We start from the raw sequence: 17,957 nt of genomic DNA on the forward strand, positions 1-17,957 counted from the left end.
CAAGAATCTAATCTAAGGACTTTCAACTCTGGCACTACAACTAAAACAACAACAACAGCAATTCTTTATGCTGATATAGCTACCAACAATAACCCTTCTCTAAAAATAACTACAACAACATCCGAATGAAGTACAACATTTCACTTCGATTTCGATAAAACCGATTATCTCCAAGTTTTCCACCAGCCTTTGAAAAAAAGTGATGAAATATTTTCCGTTAGCAAACCTTTGCAACCTTTTATTTTATTATATATATATATATTTTTGAAAATTCATTAAATATTTATTAATGTGTATATGCATCTAATCCTTAGCCGAGTCGTGTTTAAAGTTATTCTCGCGAAGATGGGACAAAGTGTGTAAATGTTATATAAATATTTTTAAGTTCACATATAACCACAACACGCAAAAAACACTTATTATACCAATGCTCCACGATAAATGCATGTTTAGTCTTCCATTGGTTCCTGCTCTTCCTCTTGCTCATTCTGTTCAGTTGGACCTTTTTCTTCCTTTGCGGTGTCAGCTTTGTTAACCTCATTTTTATCTTTGGCCTCATTGGCCTTCTCAGCATCTTTGCCAGTATCCTTTGATTTCTCTTTTTCCTTATTCTTCTCCTTCTCCTTTTCCTTATCTTTATCCTTATCCTTTTCCTTCTCCTTATCTTTGCTGGACTTGGTACTTTCTTTAGTTTTGTCCTTCTCTTTATCTTTATCCTTTTCAGCATCCTTATCGCGTGCGCTAAATAAATTGAGCGTTTGAAATATTAGTTGTAATGAAAGCAACCGTTAACCGCATATTTTACCTATCCGACTTGTGATCCTTGTCCTTCTCACGACTGAAGTATGGTGCTACACGGCTATAAATGAGCGAAAGTGTGCTATGCTGATCTCGATACTTACGCTGGAAATAAAAAAGCATTAAGTGCTGCTCAGTTTTATAACTGTAATTCCAATCTACTTACATTCAGCGCGAATAGGTCTTGATCTGCATCGGAGAGTTTCCGTGTTAAGCCTTTAATTTCCGATTGCAAGTCTTTGACTTTGGTGCTTGACTTGGAATGATCACGCTGCAAATCGGTATGTTGCTTTCTGAGATCGTTATATAATTTCTCCAAATCGCCATAGTTCTTCTCGGTGCGCTTGATTTGCTCCAATAGCTTGCCAACGTGTATGACAATGCCATTATAGTTCACTAGACCTGTGCAGCGAGTAAAAATAATTGTTTTTTTTAATATTTATGAGGCAATTTAATATTAACTGTTATGTAATTACCATCATTATCATTCGTGTCATTATTGGAGGCGATGGCGCTCTCTTCACCGCTAAACTCATTCTCTTTCGGTATGTAGATACAGTTGCCCTGCGCAATTTTCCTCAACTCTTCACTGGGTATATCGTCAGCATCCTCAATTTTGGGTGGCGCTTCGATGGATTCTTCCTTGTCGGTTAGTTTTCTAAAAGTAGCAAATTCATTGATTGCACAATCATTTACTACTAAACTAAATGTTAGAAGAGAAAAATTTACCGGTAATAAAATGCTTGACGTATAGAAAGTTTTCCAAGCACACGACGTATTTGGCCACGCGACAAATTCAAACCCAACACTGTGAATAAATCCTCCAAATCTTTTTCAAAGACATAACCACAATGTGTGGTGTCGAAGTAGATGAAAGACAGCAAAAGCTGTGGCTTCACGACAATCATTTTTTTGTCCGAAACATGTTCGCGCTCCTTTTCTTTGCCGTTGACGGCCGCCGACTTGTGCTTGCGTTCGTTTTCAGCGTCATCGGCGGCAATACTACGTTTCGAAGCTCTACGTTCAGATATGGATTTACCGTTGCCGCCTTCAGTGTTGGATTTTGCATCGGCAGAGACCTTTGACTCTTCGTCGACTTCCATGGTTTGAGCATCGTCCGTTTTATTGCCACCATTAGCGGTCTCTTCGTGTTTGTCTTTGGTGCCATCTGTGCTCTCATTGTTTTCCTCTTTGTGTAGATACATCTCTTTGTAGATGTTGAAACCGAAATCGCGCATTAACATTTCATTAAACAACTCAGCGAAAATGGACACCTGGATGTAGAAGATATAAAAAAAAAAAATTTGGTTATATGATAAGTCCAAGTTTCAAAAATTGGTAGGGGATAGATTGCAATAGAAGTTGATAAAAAAAATTATAAAAAAAAAGTTTATTAAAAATATAGTATAGCATCTCATTCTTCTTTATTAATGTTATTTCACTATTACTTGTCTCGTACTAACCTCAAAGAAACGCTCTTTGGTATCTGCTGGGCCATAATCCAACAACACTGATAAAGACATCATTGAGCAATCGAATTTACCACCTTTAACGGTTTTATTTGGATGTACAATAATATGTTCTTTAGTCGGCAATTTATAACGCCGAATTAACTGATTTTTCTCCTTTTCGTTCAATTCTTTAGGAGTTTCCTGTGGATAACAAGGTATATTAGACGTTTGTTTAACAAAAAAAAAAAAAATAATAATAATAATAATAATAATGATAAATAAATATTATTTACTAATAAGAAATTTATAATAAAAAAACAAAAAAAAAAAAAATATTTAAAAAAAATAATAACCAGAAAAATTGGAAAACAAAGAAAATTTGTATTGCATTGCTACCTCCGGGTTCTTGCTCGAGTCATATTCATCCAGTATGACTATGTCACTCATATCCACATCAATAACATCGTTCCATTCCTCTTGCTCTTCATTATCTTCATCCTTTGGCTTATCGTTTTCTTCTTCTTTCTGTTCGACTACTTCAGTTTTGGTTTCTGCTTTCTTAGCGCTAGTCTCAACCGCTTTAACAGGCGTTGGTTGGACTTTGGTGGGCTCAGTCTTCGGCGCTGTTTTCTTTCCAGCCTTATCCTCCGACTTTTCTGTGTTTAAAGCCTTGGCCAAACGTGCCATGACTATATTACGAGCACCTGTTGCAGATAAAAAATATTTCAAAGCATGAGAGACGGCTATAAACATACAAAAAGCATTCTTAGCATTGAACCTTTTGGTGACAGATTGCGTGCGGCTAACTCATCGCGTATGTCCTGCACCTTCATCGACTTCAAGTCCAATTTGGAATAATGTGTAGCTTCCGGTTGGTCGTTCTGAAATCAGCGACAGTCATTAAAATGAAATGCGCATTGAGCTTTTAACAGGATTTTGCTGCTTGTTTTCAATTATTCATATTCAATTTTTAGCATATTGTTAACGATACACATATAAATATGCACAACTGGGCTTGGTCACGAGGTGTGTAGATTTTTACCGATTGCAGACCAACTATGCTGCTACTTTTGATACATTTGCTTTTTCATTTAAATATATTCAAAAGGATATGAATATGAATTTTAAAATTTGAACAGAATTTGCGCATAAGCTGCGTGCGTGCTAACTAGACGGAGCGGTTCGGTTTGAAAGTCGCTCGTTAGGCTTAAATGCTATGCTGCTTTAGCAGGCGCAGTTGCGTGCGCATGCGTTACAACATATGCCATTGCTGTGGGCGATACATAAACGGCACGCCTTTACAAGGGTTTACAAAACGACATGCATATATGTTAATATGTAATGTAAAACTTTGTCCTTTCTTTTGGTGTTGTTAAAACGACAAAGCGTTTGTATCTAAAACTATGCGCTGCGGTTCGATAACAATTCGTTTTATGTTCGCTTTATAGGAAAGTGAGCATATGAAAGCGTAACCGAATCGTACGTGTACAGAAACGAAATCGACGAAACAGAAAAAAAAAAATTTGGTTCAGTACTTCTACAACGGCATACATACAAAACATACTAAAGAATCAAGAAAAAAAAAACGTATTTATGTTAATAACTTATAATTAGCATTTGCATGTGTGCCTTTAGATCATCACTGTTGTCGCCAGCAACGCTTATTTCTACCTCCTCTATAGTAATAACTTCCACCGTGGTGTCCGCAGCAGCAGCAGCAGCCTCGTCGTTTCCGTTCGATGTGACTGTGGTGGCTTCTGCGTCATTTTCATTATTTGCTGTATTGTCGGCAGCTTCCATAGACTTATCCGCATCATCCGTTGCAGTAACGTCGGCATTTGCAGCATCGTCACCTTCACCGTTTGGCGACGCTTCTTCAGCTAAATCAGCAGTGGCATTATTGTTGGTGGCTATCTTTGCAGCGACACTTCTACGCGCGATTACATTCTCCACGGCGTTCTTGTAGACTTGATTGAGCTCTTGCCATTGGGCGGTGTTCGGCATGCACGAATGCACATCGGGCAAATACATAACAACAGTTTCGATACGCGGTGGTGCGTCCTTCTTCTTGTGATCTTGACGATGATAGTGAAGCTCCACAAAGCGATACCTATGCAAACAATTTCGAACAAAAGAAACCCCAAGCGATTACATCAATCATGGATCATCGATTTTCAAGCGCCGTTGCGACATTTGACCACATCGCATGCAGCCCCCGTCATATTGGTGGAAGTTGCAGCAGCAGCAGCAGCGGCATCATTGACGAGTAGTTGTTGGTGTGTGGAATGTTTTTGTTAAGTTATAGTTCACCAGCAGGCACGCCGTATCGTTTGTGGGTGTTGAGTTTTAGCACATCGAACAACAATGAGAAAAAGTAACAAAATATTAGAGAAGGAACGCAGTTGCAATTAGCCACCATCGGTTCCAATTAGCCAGCCAAGCCGCGTGCATTCAAATTGTTGATTTTTATGTTTCATTGCAGCAAGTTGTTGTGTTGAAATTCGTTTCGGCCGTTCCGTTGGGTTGTTGTGGTGTGTGTCCGTCCAGAATGCAGTTTGTGAATTTGGTTTTTTGATAATTTTTATTGTTATTGTATATAATGAGTGCAATCACCAGTGAAATGGTGAAGCAAAGCAGACGCATTTACGAAACATGGAAAAGAAAGAAAAAAATCATAAGGAATGTGGAAAATTTTTATATGCTCGATTTGATTTTTTTTTTTTTTTTTTTTGTTTTGAAGTTATTTAATTTTTTTTAATGAGAGAGGGGAAACGTGGTTTACAATCACAATAGACATATGTATATTGTCGTTAGGAAATAAATTTTGTATTCGTTGCATAAAATTTTGTGCACCTTGCTGTAAAGAATTATACTTTATTAATAATAAATACAATGAAAATACTTGTTTAATTCAATAATTCATAATATACTGTTAATAAGAGTCGTATATGCCTTTTTAATGCACGTAAGGCATTTGAAACTTAAAGTAGGGAAAATTACATAACCTATAAGTTAGTGGACGCATTATAATTGTAAACTTTTCAGCACAATTATTTTGTTTGCCAGTATTTAATGCGTAGTAGACACCTATAAATACTATTTAACCGAATATGAGTACTCGTAGAGAATATTTGTATACCGAAAAGTGGGTATGTGGGTATTTGCGATCGCTTAAGTACTATATATGGGAATGCACTTTGGTTCAGAAATTTTGCTATTTCATTTTTCATAAACAAAACAAAAAAAAAAAAAAAAAAAAAAAAAAAAAAAAAAAAAAAAAAAAAAAACAAAACAAAAAAAAAAAAAAAAAAAAAAAAAAAAAATACACTACTTACTAAAATATACTATATCATAAGAGTATAAATTTTAAACCTTGTCTATGGAATATAATATAATACTAACTATGCACTATATTATACCATCTAATCAAATAGGACCCGGACTATTCATTTAAACGAAACGATAGAATTTTTTATGTTCGTATGAACTTTGATGTTGTTGTTGCAGGGGCAGAGTTCTGTCGAGTTGACAGTCCTTGACCGGGTACAAAATCCTGGAGCGTACCGGTTACGTAGAACCACTGTGGTGGGAACGGTTGAAGTTTCATCTCCATGAGTGATTAGCTCGAACTAGTACCTCAATTTTTGAGATATCGATTTGAAGTTTTCAACACGTTCCTTTCTCCCTAAGAAGCTGTTCATTTATCGGAACTGCCTATATCGGTCTACTATAGCATACACCTACTATACAAACTGATCTCTCAAAAATCAAATGGTTATATCGAAAGCTTTTTTATTTAACGAGATATCTTTACGAAATTTGGCATAATTTATTAAGCAAGTTAACGGTACAATCTCCGAAGAAATTGTTCAGATCGGACCACAATAGAATACAGCTGTCATACAAACTAATCGATCAATCAAGTTCTCATATGGGAACTCTTTTATTTAACGAGATATCTTAGCGAAATTCGGCACAAATTATTAAGCAAGTAAACGGTACTTTGGAATCTAGCTATCATACAAACTATTTGATCTCAATCCCGTTCTTGTATTGGAAACTTTTATATTAGATAAGATATTTTCACGAAATTTCGTGTATTTTATTGTCCAAGGTGACACAACAATTTCCGCAGAAATTGTTCAAATCCGACCTCTATAGCATATAACTACCATACAAGCTGACCCATCAAAATGAAGTTCTTATATGAAATCATTTGTAATTGTGAAGAGTATCATAGCTTTGATGCAACCCTAGTTAATGTTTTAAGGTTTTTCTTTTCAGTCCGGGTCAAATTTGATGAGACAGTAGTTAAGTAACCTCACTCTATTCCTTGGGAACCAATGGTATTTTGCTAGATTATATACTTTGCACATTGCTGACTTTTTCTATCAAGCCTGGAATATTTTGAAATAATCTATTAAACCTAATTTTTCAATACGTTATATCGAACTGCGATGTCCTTAACGGTCCGAATAAGGTTGTATTTGAATTTGCTATTTTTCAAAACATCCTTTTGAGATAGAGTCATACGTGTTCGCTATTAGAATATTATTTACTAAACTATTTCATAAATTACTAACAACTGAGTTATAAGCAAACACTATCATCGCATAATCGAAATATTTGCTTTCCAAAATAATTCCCTCAACTCCAATCCTACACACAAACATATAACTCTTCTTATAAAATGACGTACTTTTTTAATAAATATCGTAATATCGCCCTAAAAATAACAGAAAATACATACCATTGAGTGCATTGTGACAGATCGATGCCAGTTAATGCTTTGCAAGTGCGTATAGCTGTACGTATCAATACGGCCGGATCCTTATCAGGATTTTCGCCATCAAGTGAGGGACTCCATGGACCACCAATTGCCATGGGCTCATTTCGTCCCCTAGTACCTACGAGGAAACTAATAAGGCGTGAAGGGTGCACCGTGTTCTGCTCGTTGTCGTTATCGTCGTCTTCAAAGCATTTTTGATAAAGGTCGGCGATGGGTGGGCATGCCATAAGCATAACCTTAGCAGAATATATATAATCTGCATCTGATGGCTCTAGTACGTCATTGTTTTGCTCGAATGGCGAATCCACAATACGATGCATTATATGAAACTGACATGGGCGGCGTAGTGAGAAAGCATTTTCAGGTGTGAAAACTTTAGGCCACAAGATGTTGGCATGAAAGAAGTCCGATGGAATGTATAATGTTGAGTAACGTTGACGTAATTCTTGCAAATCAGCTGAATTACTGGAAATTATCAAATTATTTTGGAGTAAAATATATTTTGTAGTAAATGCATTCGTTTTTGTTAACTTACTAGGCTAATATATTTTTGGGTATTTGCACCATATAGCGTCGAATAGCACGAGTACGACGTCCCTTTGCTGGTGGACGATGTGGGCTGCGTTCAACACGGTCTCCTCGCTCTCTATCACGTTCCTTTTCTTTTTCTCGCTCCTTTTCACGTTCACGCTCCCGTTCACGATCTCGGCGTTCCAAAGCGTGATCCGGCTTGCCCTCAGGACGAACACGTTCTCTTTCGCGCTCATGTTCACGATCCCTATCATGGCCTCGCCCCATACCGGACATGGTGCGTTCACGACTTCGTTCATTATCTTCACGACGCCGCTTACGGTCTCTTTCCAATTGCTTTTAGAAAAAAAGTATATTTTTAATGTTAATATATGTATGTTTATTGACGAGATATATTTACTTACATCATCACTATCACGGGAGCGAATATTGCGCTCACGTTCGCGGCGGTCTCGATCTCTGTCATTTCTTCGTTCGCCACGCATAGGTGAGGAGTGGCGCGGTGAACCATGTCGTTGTAGCTGCATCTGCGCCAGTTGGTATTCATTTGGTGGCGGTACAGCATTATAACCACTTCCACTTCTACCCCCGCCGCCGCTGCCCATTAAAGATGGCAATTGTTGAGCTTGGTGCGACATATTGCCACTTTGGAAAAAACGGTAAACATATATACATATTCTTGATTTTTTATTGTAAATTAATTAATAGCTTACCCCATTAGTTGTATCAGCGTTGCATTCCACTTAAATTGTCCTGTTGTAGAATAGGAGGCTTCAAACATTACGCGATCACCCAATTTAGGAATGGCTCCCTTACAAGCGTTGCGGTAGAAAAAGACTTCATCGTTGATAAGTCCGCATTCATTATTGATTTTTGTTACGGTGCCTATAGAGTTGGTCATCGTTTGTCCACCGGTATTTGGTTGCTGAAAAGCAACTGGGTTCAAAGATGTCGACCGCTGCTGTGGGTAAGATACAGAGGGTGCACCGCCACCACCTTGCGAAAAAATGGCCGAATGTCCAAACGCCGACTGGGAAGAAGCATGCTGTTGCTGCATAAACATTCCGCTTTGATTATTTCCGCCCTGATAAAAACCGCCTTTTCGCTGCCAAGGCTGATTTTGTTGGCCACCATAAGACATTATTATCTTTTTTAAAACAATTCTATTAGCAGAAAATTAATTTTTTCGGTAGAATTACACGCTTATACACTTTTCTTGCTATGCCGATAATTGCAGTTGTCAAACTTAACAGGGTGGTTTTTAAGCAGCTCAGTTTTGCATTTGAATAGTAGTATTTATATTAAGGGTATTCATGTCCAATAAAATAAAATTGGATAAAGGGATTTTACTTTGAACGGTAGTTTGTATTTCGAAAGATATCAAGCAATATTATTTATGAACTACACTCTGAACGGTGTGTATTGGACACTTAGCATATTTATAATAACAAATAAAATTATTTGCACTAATTTTTCAAAACTGCGTAGCTTTTAGCAATATGGCAATCAAAAACTTGTTCTTAGAGAAGAAGAGAATATAATGTAATACAAATTCGTTTTGAATTTCAATTGAAATAAAAATATCAGTCGAAATACAAAATTTCTAGTTATGAGCGGAACAAACGGAAGTAGTCGCGGCGATGTTATCGGACGTCCTGTTGTTACAAGTGGGTACCCTTGCAATTCCTGTGTATGTACTTAAATGTTAAATTGCAATGTGTTTTAGCCGAAAATCAAGCCAACAGCGCAATCGAAAAAGTTGCCTCTGTGACTTCGTTCATTTTATTTTTGATCTTTTTCCCGATTTCAATATTTGCATGTCTGGTTGTGATGTTGGAATTCCAACGTGCAGTTGTGTTTCGGTTGGGGCGATTAAGGTAAACCACTGTTAACAATTATTTCAAATATACGCTTACATACATATAGCTTTAAACTATTTGTAAATATTTAGAAAGGGTGGTCCGCGCGGTCCAGGTATTTTTTTCGTTTTACCTTGCATTGATAGTATCGTCAGTGTCGATTTGCGAACGGTTTCAATTGATGTGGCGCCGCAAGAAGTACTCACAAGAGATTCAGTGACAGTTACACTCGACGCTGTCATCTACTACCGCATAGATGATCCTCTAAGAGCAGTCATTCAAGTTGCTAATGTTATGTCATCGACAATGTTGTTAGCTCAGACCACGCTGCGTAATGTGGCAGGCACAAAAATGCTCATGGAGCTATTGGCCGATAAAGAATCCATTTCCAAATCTATCGAAGATATTTTAGATGTAGCAACCGATCCTTGGGGAGTCAAGGTGGAGCTTGTCGAAATGTAACTAAACTGCTTAACTGTATGCATAGGGAACAAGTTCATATCACTTATTTTTACTTTCTTATTTTAGCAAAGATGTTCGCCTGCCTTTTTCGCTGCAACGGGCTATGGCTGCCGAAGCAGAAGCCACACGTGAGGCCAAGGCGAAAATTGTTGCTGCAGAAGGTGAATACAAAGCGTCGACTGCGCTAAAGCAGGCTTCGGATATAATCGGAATGAATCCTATTGCATTACAAGTATTTATACTTCTATTTCTTTCAAGATGAAATTGTAATATTTATTTTTCAGTTGCGGTACTTGCAAACTATGAACACAATATCGGCGGAACGCAATTCAACAATTATATTTCCGTTTCCGATTGAGCTGATGGATATTTAGGTGTTTTATTAGAATTGTGAAACGAAGTGTTTTTTTTTAATTGATATGTATGGATTTCATTAAATTATCCGTATGCTAAGCTACATCTGTCAGTGCCGTCATATATATCTCAAACAGCTCATCGTTGCATCTAATGCGATATTCGCCGTGGCAACGCGCAAAGGACCATAAATTTTCGCAGAACTTTTCTCTTAAAAACTCGTAACACCCACTCATCAGAACTCATCGCCCATGCCTCTACACCATATAACAGGACGGAAATAATACTTATTGAGTTTTGTTTTGTTCGTCGAGAGAGGACTTTACTTCTCAATTGCCTACTTAGTTCATAGTTGCATCTGTAGGAAAGACTTATCCTGCATTGGATTTCAAGGCCGACGTTTCATTTGGCATTATTGCTGGTTTCAACATAGATTAAATTATCTACGACTTCGAAGTTATTTCCTCTTGCCCTCGTTCATTGCCAGTTTCATTTGCTTCGCTTCCTTATCCATTCTGGAGAAAGCAGAAGAACTAACAGTTCGGTTGTTGAGGCCAAGGATGTCAATATCATCGGCGTACGCCAGCAGATTGTGCCTGCTCCATTAAACTCTGCAGCTCGAACTATTTTCTCCAAAAGTAGATTGAAGATATCACACGATAAAGAGTCGCTTTCACTGAAACCTCGTTTGGCATCGAAAGGCCCGGAGAAGTCCTTCCAGATTTGACGGAGACATAGCTGCATAAGGGCACATTTTTATCGTGCTGCCAACAACAGCTTTGAAATCGAGGGAGAGGTGACGTGTGTCGACCTTCCTTTTGGCTCATGGTCAATATCTGGTCAGTTATTGATTTTCCAGGCCATAAGCCAAACTAATAAGGTCCAATTAGTTTATTGCTTTAATCTTTCACACAGTACGCTCGATAGAACCTTAAATGCGATGTTTTCATCCGGCAATCCATCGACTTCCGCCGCTTTGTTGTTCTTCAGATGGGTAATTGAAAATCGAATTTCTTCACGACCAGGCAATTGAACGTCCTCTCCGTTGTTATCTATTGGGGAATCGGGGGCATTACAAGAGTATGCTCCGTCTTGTCAAGCTCTTCGTACTCTCGAATTTGGGTTTCTTTATTTTTTGTCTCGCTTCCCTTTTGAACTCTCTATACCATTCCACGATATATTATTAGTGACCATGAAATATAAACAGAGAACCCTATATATTGAAGAAACTGAAAGAAAAAGTATATAAAATAGAAAGTCAACTGGAATAAAATTAAAGTTTTTCAGAGTTCACATTTATTTTAATTTGTTTCGCAAAATTTTCAGTCAACAAAATATGACTCGTCAGCGAAGAGAAGTCAAATATTTTGCAACAAGTGAGATTGCACACACAAAAATATTGTATAATTGCGATTGTGAAATATTTTCAGGTGAAAACAATCCACCCAGCGGCATCGAACAGGCCGTTGTCTTCATAAGTCACATATTGATAATACTAACGTTTCCGCTCTCGATCTTTCTGTCTCTGATCGTCCTATCTGAATATCAAAGGGCCGTCATATTTAGATGCGGACGTTTGAGGTATTGCTAATTGTTTCTGAAGTTATTATTAGAGACGTTATTACTTCGTTGCAGACGTGGTGGAGCACGTGGTCCGGGTCTAGTCTTTAGAATACCATGTGTAGACTTTTGTGTAAAAGTTGATTTGCGAACGACGTCGTATCATGTGCCAGCACAAGAAATTCTCACGAAAGATCATGTGACAATCAGCTTGGACGCTGCGGTTTACTATCGCATATTCGACCCCTTACTGGCGGTAATACAAGTAGAAAACGTACATTTAGCCACCAGCATGTTGGCGCAAGCGACGCTGCGGAATGTAGCCGGACAGAAGCACGTTCTGGAATTGATGTCCGAAAAGGATGCGGTCTCAATGGCCATGGCGGCGTTACTGAAAAGCGCAACAACACCATGGGGGGTACTTGTTGAGCGTGTTGAAATGTGGGTATTTTTGTTTTACAAAAATAAACCGTTAAAATTACCGACAATGGTAATTTCCAGCAAAGACGTACGCCTGCCACTCCAATTACAGCGTGCTATGGCCGCTGAAGCAGAAGCTATACGCGAGGCAAAAGCGAAGGTGGTTTCAGCCGAAGGTGAATTGAGCGCCTCGAAATCCTTGAAAGCCGCATCCGATGTTATAGCAGCAAATCCCGTAGCGCTGCAGGTCACCATCTATATAACAGTATATAAATAGTTTTAACTTTAGATTTTGAATCATCTTATTTTTAGCTGCGCTATTTGCAAACCCTGAGTCTTATTTCCGGTGATCAAAATAAAAATATCATCTTTCCATTCCCCGTGAATTTGATAAGACAGCTAATGATGGGCAAGTGTACTGAACCGAGTCAAGACAGCTCATCAAAGAAAAGAGCTTCAACTAATCTAAAGGAGGAGTTAGGTAGATGTCCAGGGTCGTGTTTTCAGTGCCTGGTTAGCAACCAACATCAATTAAGTTCTGGTTAACTTAGTCAATACTCCTTCTTTCGGGGGTTGCCGAGCAGACATTGAGAAAGCGACCCTTCGCAATGTAAAAGCATTTTTAATGACATTAATTTGTTTAATATTAATAATCAGAATATAATCGAGAGGTGGACGAAGCCTTAGAGGAAGCATATAGAGTTTTGGACTGCAAAATTGTAAAATTATCACAAGAAAGCTAAAAGGAATATAAAAAATCTTGCGAAAGTTTTTCGTAATTTAAATTATACGTAATATAGAAGTTATCTGGCTAAACGTACAATAAATATAATTGTATCCGTATTATTTGAAAAAGTCACCGAACTCAATTAATTTGTTAATATAATATATAGTATATTTCAATAACAGTCTGTATAAAATTGGTTTTCAAAAAAGATCGATGCATACCATCTGATCAAATCTGACCCGGATTGAGCCCATCTTTTAATTGGGTCAACGCATATAATTTAATGATATGGCTAAGAATACAGAACGAGGCCATATGTAAAAGTTCTTGCTACTGAGGAAAGTTCCCTGACCTCCATTCACTTGGGAACGGCCAGAAACGGCTCCTCTACATATGGTTCAGGGAGATCACAACTTTCGCTCTTAGACTAAGTATCTTCTGTGTAGCCAAAACACATCTGTTCGAAGGCGGATGGTTTGGCATCCGCCAGCTAAAATAAAAACCAATGACAAAAACACACCAGTCTCGGATTAGATCCCCGCATAAATATTATGGATATGTCAACTGACGTAGAGCAATACCAAAAGCTCCGTCAGGATCGTGGTGGACCTCTCCGAGCCGTTCCATACCAAACGAGGTTGACTTTTTCAATCTATTGCTGGAGAAAATAATGCGAGCTGCAGAGCTTAATTGAGGAGGTGCAATCTTTTATAGGAGTGTACAACTGCTGGCGTACGGCACTGACATCGATATCATGGCCATAACAGCAGCGCCGTTAGTTTTGCTTTCTCCAGACTGGACAAGGAAGCAATGAAAATGGGTCTGGCAGTGGACAAAGACCAAACGCTACAAGTCACTCATCATCCCCGTACTACTATATTGTGCAAAGGCATGGACGAGGACAATATTCGATAAGTCGGCGTCACGAATTTTCGAGAGAAAGATTCGTTGGGCATTGACAGCAGCGAAAGACCAGGTGGAGAAGGCAAGCTGTTGTAAACTCGGCTAAAGCCTCGTAAGCGATGTCTATGTCATAAAGATGAAAAATATGGCTAAGAAATTAGCTTTATTATCAAAAGAAGTCATTGTTTTAAAAAGAATTTCGGGTAAAAAATTGCCGCGGCTAGCGGCCAGAATAATTTGCAGCAGAGAGCCTCAATTTTTGACCAATTTTTTTCGAATATTTGGGTCGTATGTAGGCAATAACGCGCTGAATATTATTTTCTAACGCGTCAATCATCACGGACTTATCAACGTAGGCAAGCGAGTTCACTATACGAGACGCGTTTTCCTTCAATATATTGATTTTATCGTCAGCTAAATAGCATATAGCGTCAGCTTGTTCGATTAAAAGGTCTTCCATAACAACATCCTTCAATTCAGACACGAAAAGGTTATTAATCCTAGTTAAACAGTGAATTTCTGAAGATGTAACATCGTCTCAACAATGCCTTGCGGATTATCATCTCACATTTATAAACGTACCCATTCAACCAAATCTGAGCTTCATCGCCGAACCAAATCTTCTTATGAAAATAAGGATCTGTGCCCATCACGTTTTGGGTTCATTCACCGAACGTGCGTTGCGCTTGATGATCGGCTTTAATTCTTAATCAGGCTGAATTACGTAAGTCCGTTATCCAAGATCTTTCCGCAAAATCTTCCATAAAGTGGATGGAAACAGTTCCAATTAATGCGTCGGTATAAGAGTAGAGCCAATCTTTCGGGTCCTTTTCTGTACTCTCTTCGACAGCAAAAAAAGCGTCTTCACTACGCACTATACGGCGTTTCTGAAGATGCCCTTTACGCAATAGAGTAAACGTGGTGCGAAACTGATCCATGTCTGCTCGAATTACCGCCTCTGCTGGACGATTATGTCGACTGAATATATTTTACGCGATGCGTCGCACGAACTGAACTATTATTTTGGTAATAAATTTACACGTGATAGCTGTCAAAAATACCAACTCCGAAAAAAGTATGACCTCTTTAAAAATTAAAATTTTTATAAAAATCTTTAATTGTGCAAGGAGACGAAATAGGTCCAAATCTTCGAGTAGCGCTCATATGCCAAGTTTAATGGTCTCCTCACTCTGAATGCCCTATATCGTATTGGAATCTTAGTTATCGAAAAAATATCGATGCAGTTAGCATCAAAAATATATTTTAGACTACTATTGCTTATGGTTCCTAAAAATTTAGTACCACCCAAGCTTGGACCTTCTTTCCAGCTTCTTTACATTTATTTTAAAAGGCAACATTTTGTTGAAAATACTTTCTATAAATTTATATGATTTAGTTTAAACATTAGCTATGGCTGGCAATACATTTTCGAATATTTCTATGCCCTTCAAATAGATGTCAGCCTGCAAATACTCATCATTAGCGTGCAGTAGAATCGGCGTATTCGCCATCGGACAGAAACATAAAGTTGGTATATTCACTTGACGCACGTATCGACCGTCTGTGACACCTGGCAGAACTGCGGTACGCACTTTCAAACCACTGAAAAAAATTTTAAATAAATTGCTAATAAATAATAAAAAAAAGTTTTGGAACGCCTGAGCATACAGTTTTTTCAACGCATTTTGCATAGCAACCCAAAAAAGATTGGTTTCATCTATAGCAGTGGGCGGAGTTTTTTTGTCTTGAGTAGGGAATTTGATCGTTATATCACCGCCAGCTTCTTCACACCAATCTTGGAGCTGCAATTATCAAGAACAAATTATTAAAAATCCATAAAAATTATAAGCAACCACTTGGCTAACCTGCTTATGTAGTGCCTCAAGATCTTCTTCGATACCCAAGCGTAGATCGAAAGTTGCCTCAATCACAGGCGGTATGACATTGTTCTGTAGGCCACCTTTCACTACTGTCAAATTAACGGTATTCACATTACCAAGATCCAGCGAGCGATTGCCGTTTAACTGATTTTCCGCTTTTTTCCTTAACTCCAACATTTTACCCAGAATATATTGGAATTTTTCAGCTGCTGTATTTTTGTGCAACAAGGATCCATGTCCCGTTGTGCCACTTATAGTGAAATTAACATCTGTACATAAAGTTTATAAACGATAGTGTGATATTTATTCCAGCCTTTTGGTTTTGTACTTACACCAAATAGTCTTTTGCGCATAGTATACGACATATTCATCCTTTACGTTTACTACGCCTTCGTCTAAACAAAAACCGACATTCAGTTTTCGAAAATCTTCGGTGTGTACGAAACATTTCATGCCCAGAATACCACTTATTTCCTCATCTAAAATATTTGCAATTTTAAGTAGTTCAAGCACTTTGCTCTATAATTTCTAACATAAAATTCCTGAATATCTTCCATTCCAAATCGAATTATCATATAATTTTGATTCTAAAATAATAAGAATCCCACAACAGACCGCTTACCGGGCACGAAAGTGATGTGTATACTTCGTTTGAATGTCGCGCCTTTCTTTTTTAACGCCCGTATAGCTGCCAAGTACTGCATGCCCAAACATTTTATATCCTGTGAGCCACGCGCAAATATGCGTCCTTGCTCGTCTATCTCTGCGGCAAAAGGTGGATGCGTCCACTTTTCCGGATAAACCGGTACCACATCCATATGCGAATTGAGCATAATTGTTGGTAGTTCAGGTTGTTTGCCCAGCCATGTCATAATTACTATGGGCTTGGTGGGGCCGCCTGGATAGCATATTTGTACAGGTAGACCCAAATCTTTGGCTTGCCTTTTCAAAAAATCCACACATGGTGCTATTTTTTATGCAAAAAAAATCAAGTTTTAAGTAACTTTACTTTTTAAAAAATTATTTATTTAACGTACTGTAATCTACATTTGGATGGACGCTGGGTATTCGCAAATATTCGCGAAACAATTGTATTTCCTTATTGTTCTCCCAGTCGCTCATATTTTCAGCCATAAATTTGTTTCAAATAAAATTTAAGAACAATTAATTTAAATTTTAAGCCGTAATTTGTTTTGTGAAAATTATTTTTACTTTAAGTGCGTAAAAAAGTTGTTGTTATTAACTCTTATTATGCCCACTTGCACTTCAGGGAGACCAATTGCTGAGTAAGTACCTGTAGAACTATTTGTTATCTCGTTGAACTTCTCATTATATCCTATCAATGTGAACAGCATGTAAGTAGGGCCTCTATATTTAGCAGACTTATCTGAGATTAATCAATGTTCGATAAGTATCGATAACAATATCGATGAATACAAAATGTATCGATTAATTTAAAATGTAGAGATTTGGTTGAAAACAAGATACTGTACATCATAAACTATTTCTCCAATTATTTCGGGGAAGATAGATCAGTGTGACGAAATTAAGTTCTCCAGCAGTATATTGAAGAAGGCGCGCGAATGAGTGAGAGTCTGAAACCTCGTTTGGCATCGGACGGCTCGAAGAGATTCTTCCTGATTTTGACGGAGCATTATTGGAGGATTGGCATTGGAGGATGGGGTCATATGTAGAAGCTCACGAAAGTGAGGAAAGTTCTCTGATTCCCATTCACTTGGATACTTTTACATATGACTCACGCAGCTCACGACTTTCGGTCTTAGACCAAGTATCTCCTGGGTAGCCAAAGAAGATCCGTTTGAAGCAAGCTAAAGTGAAAAGGCGAACCATCCCCCGCTAGAGTTGTGCGCTGGGTTTGGGAGCCGCCACGTAGAAAACGCCACGAAACGAACTAACAACAGCCTCGGAAGAGAAACCCCCATTTTGATGACGACCGAGTTAATAATTTCCCTTGTATATATATACATATATATGTATGTATATTTTATAAGGACTTCGACTTTTCCTTCGGGGTGTTACAAAATCCGTTGCAAATTTAATATACCCTGTTGAGGGTATAAGTATCTTTCCGATAATAAATATATATCGATATATATATGCATATCAGGTCAGCGCTATCACTTTCGAATTGCATTTTTTTTTAAAGACGTAATGTTAACAATTGATAAGGAATGATTTGCATATATTTAGCTCAGGATAACC

General features: G+C 38.0%; 4 protein-coding genes across 5 annotated transcripts; 2 read left to right on the forward strand and 2 right to left on the reverse strand.

Annotated features, from left to right (window-relative positions):
• Positions 1 to 236: 236 nt before the first annotated feature.
• LOC108974236 (cell division cycle and apoptosis regulator protein 1-like) lies at positions 237 to 8,710 on the reverse strand. The gene is made up of 13 exons (XM_018941946.1): positions 8,283 to 8,710; positions 7,974 to 8,214; positions 7,574 to 7,905; positions 7,000 to 7,503; positions 3,921 to 4,359; positions 3,028 to 3,130; positions 2,646 to 2,953; positions 2,262 to 2,450; positions 1,528 to 2,072; positions 1,275 to 1,456; positions 965 to 1,200; positions 806 to 903; positions 237 to 741 (listed from the first exon to the last, which is right to left on the reverse strand). The coding sequence occupies exons 1-13, from the start codon at positions 8,708 to 8,710 to the stop codon at positions 450 to 452; spliced, it is 3,897 nt and encodes a 1,298-aa protein (XP_018797491.1). The 3' UTR covers positions 237 to 449.
• Positions 8,711 to 9,123: 413 nt separating this feature from the next.
• On the forward strand, positions 9,124 to 10,347 carry LOC108974213 (erythrocyte band 7 integral membrane protein-like). Its single transcript, XM_018941918.1, has 5 exons — positions 9,124 to 9,236; positions 9,296 to 9,446; positions 9,521 to 9,886; positions 9,957 to 10,122; positions 10,175 to 10,347. Exons 1-5 carry the CDS (start codon positions 9,179 to 9,181, stop codon positions 10,262 to 10,264), a joined length of 831 nt encoding a protein of 276 aa, XP_018797463.1. The 5' UTR covers positions 9,124 to 9,178; the 3' UTR covers positions 10,265 to 10,347.
• Positions 10,348 to 11,539: 1,192 nt separating this feature from the next.
• LOC108974216 (band 7 protein AGAP004871-like) lies at positions 11,540 to 13,070 on the forward strand. Its single transcript, XM_018941922.1, has 6 exons — positions 11,540 to 11,620; positions 11,675 to 11,825; positions 11,880 to 12,245; positions 12,306 to 12,471; positions 12,537 to 12,705; positions 12,882 to 13,070. The coding sequence occupies exons 1-6, from the start codon at positions 11,581 to 11,583 to the stop codon at positions 12,965 to 12,967; spliced, it is 978 nt and encodes a 325-aa protein (XP_018797467.1). The 5' UTR covers positions 11,540 to 11,580; the 3' UTR covers positions 12,968 to 13,070.
• A 2,053-nt stretch (positions 13,071 to 15,123) lies between these two features.
• On the reverse strand, positions 15,124 to 17,039 carry LOC108974217 (aminoacylase-1-like). Of its 2 annotated transcripts, XM_018941925.1 has the most exons (7): positions 16,947 to 17,039; positions 16,772 to 16,858; positions 16,357 to 16,701; positions 16,067 to 16,213; positions 15,720 to 16,003; positions 15,523 to 15,656; positions 15,124 to 15,456 (listed from the first exon to the last, which is right to left on the reverse strand). In XM_018941925.1, the coding sequence occupies exons 2-7, from the start codon at positions 16,854 to 16,856 to the stop codon at positions 15,252 to 15,254; spliced, it is 1,200 nt and encodes a 399-aa protein (XP_018797470.1). In that variant the 5' UTR covers positions 16,857 to 16,858; positions 16,947 to 17,039; the 3' UTR covers positions 15,124 to 15,251. The 2 variants fall into 2 exon arrangements, with proteins under 2 accessions (XP_018797470.1, XP_018797469.1); XM_018941924.1 differs by having other exon boundaries at positions 16,772 to 17,039.
• Positions 17,040 to 17,957: the final 918 nt, after the last annotated feature.

Source organism: Bactrocera latifrons, unplaced genomic scaffold (assembly GCF_001853355.1).
Source record: "Bactrocera latifrons isolate USDA-ARS-PBARC rearing strain unplaced genomic scaffold, ASM185335v1 scaffold_54, whole genome shotgun sequence".
NCBI lineage: Eukaryota > Metazoa > Arthropoda > Insecta > Diptera > Tephritidae > Bactrocera > Bactrocera latifrons.

Bases quoted from the DNA above. Each gene is read 5' to 3' on its own strand.
- LOC108974217 (XM_018941924.1), bottom strand. From the start codon at position 16,868: ATGGCTGAAAATATGAGCGACTGGGAGAACAATAAGGAAATACAATTG. The intron at 16,702-16,771 runs GTACGTTAAATA...CATAAAAAATAG, and splicing joins CCATCCAAATGTAGATTACA to CACCATGTGTGGATTTTTTG. The intron at 16,004-16,066 runs GTAAGTACAAAA...CTTTATGTACAG, and splicing joins TGCGCAAAAGACTATTTGGT to ATGTTAATTTCACTATAAGT.
- LOC108974213 (XM_018941918.1), top strand. From the start codon at position 9,179: ATGAGCGGAACAAACGGAAGTAGTCGCGGCGATGTTATCGGACGTCCT. The intron at 9,237-9,295 runs GTGGGTACCCTT...AATGTGTTTTAG, and splicing joins CGGACGTCCTGTTGTTACAA to CCGAAAATCAAGCCAACAGC. The intron at 9,887-9,956 runs GTAACTAAACTG...TTCTTATTTTAG, and splicing joins AAGGTGGAGCTTGTCGAAAT to CAAAGATGTTCGCCTGCCTT.
- LOC108974216 (XM_018941922.1), top strand. From the start codon at position 11,581: ATGACTCGTCAGCGAAGAGAAGTCAAATATTTTGCAACAA. The intron at 12,246-12,305 runs GTGGGTATTTTT...GGTAATTTCCAG, and splicing joins CTTGTTGAGCGTGTTGAAAT to CAAAGACGTACGCCTGCCAC. The intron at 12,706-12,881 runs GTAGATGTCCAG...ATTAATAATCAG, and splicing joins TAATCTAAAGGAGGAGTTAG to AATATAATCGAGAGGTGGAC.
- LOC108974236 (XM_018941946.1), bottom strand. From the start codon at position 8,710: ATGTCTTATGGTGGCCAACAAAATCAGCCTTGGCAGCGAAAAGGCGGT. The intron at 7,504-7,573 runs GTAAGTTAACAA...GATAATTTCCAG, and splicing joins CCCAAAAATATATTAGCCTA to TAATTCAGCTGATTTGCAAG. The intron at 1,457-1,527 runs GTAAATTTTTCT...TGCTACTTTTAG, and splicing joins CGTCAAGCATTTTATTACCG to AAAACTAACCGACAAGGAAG.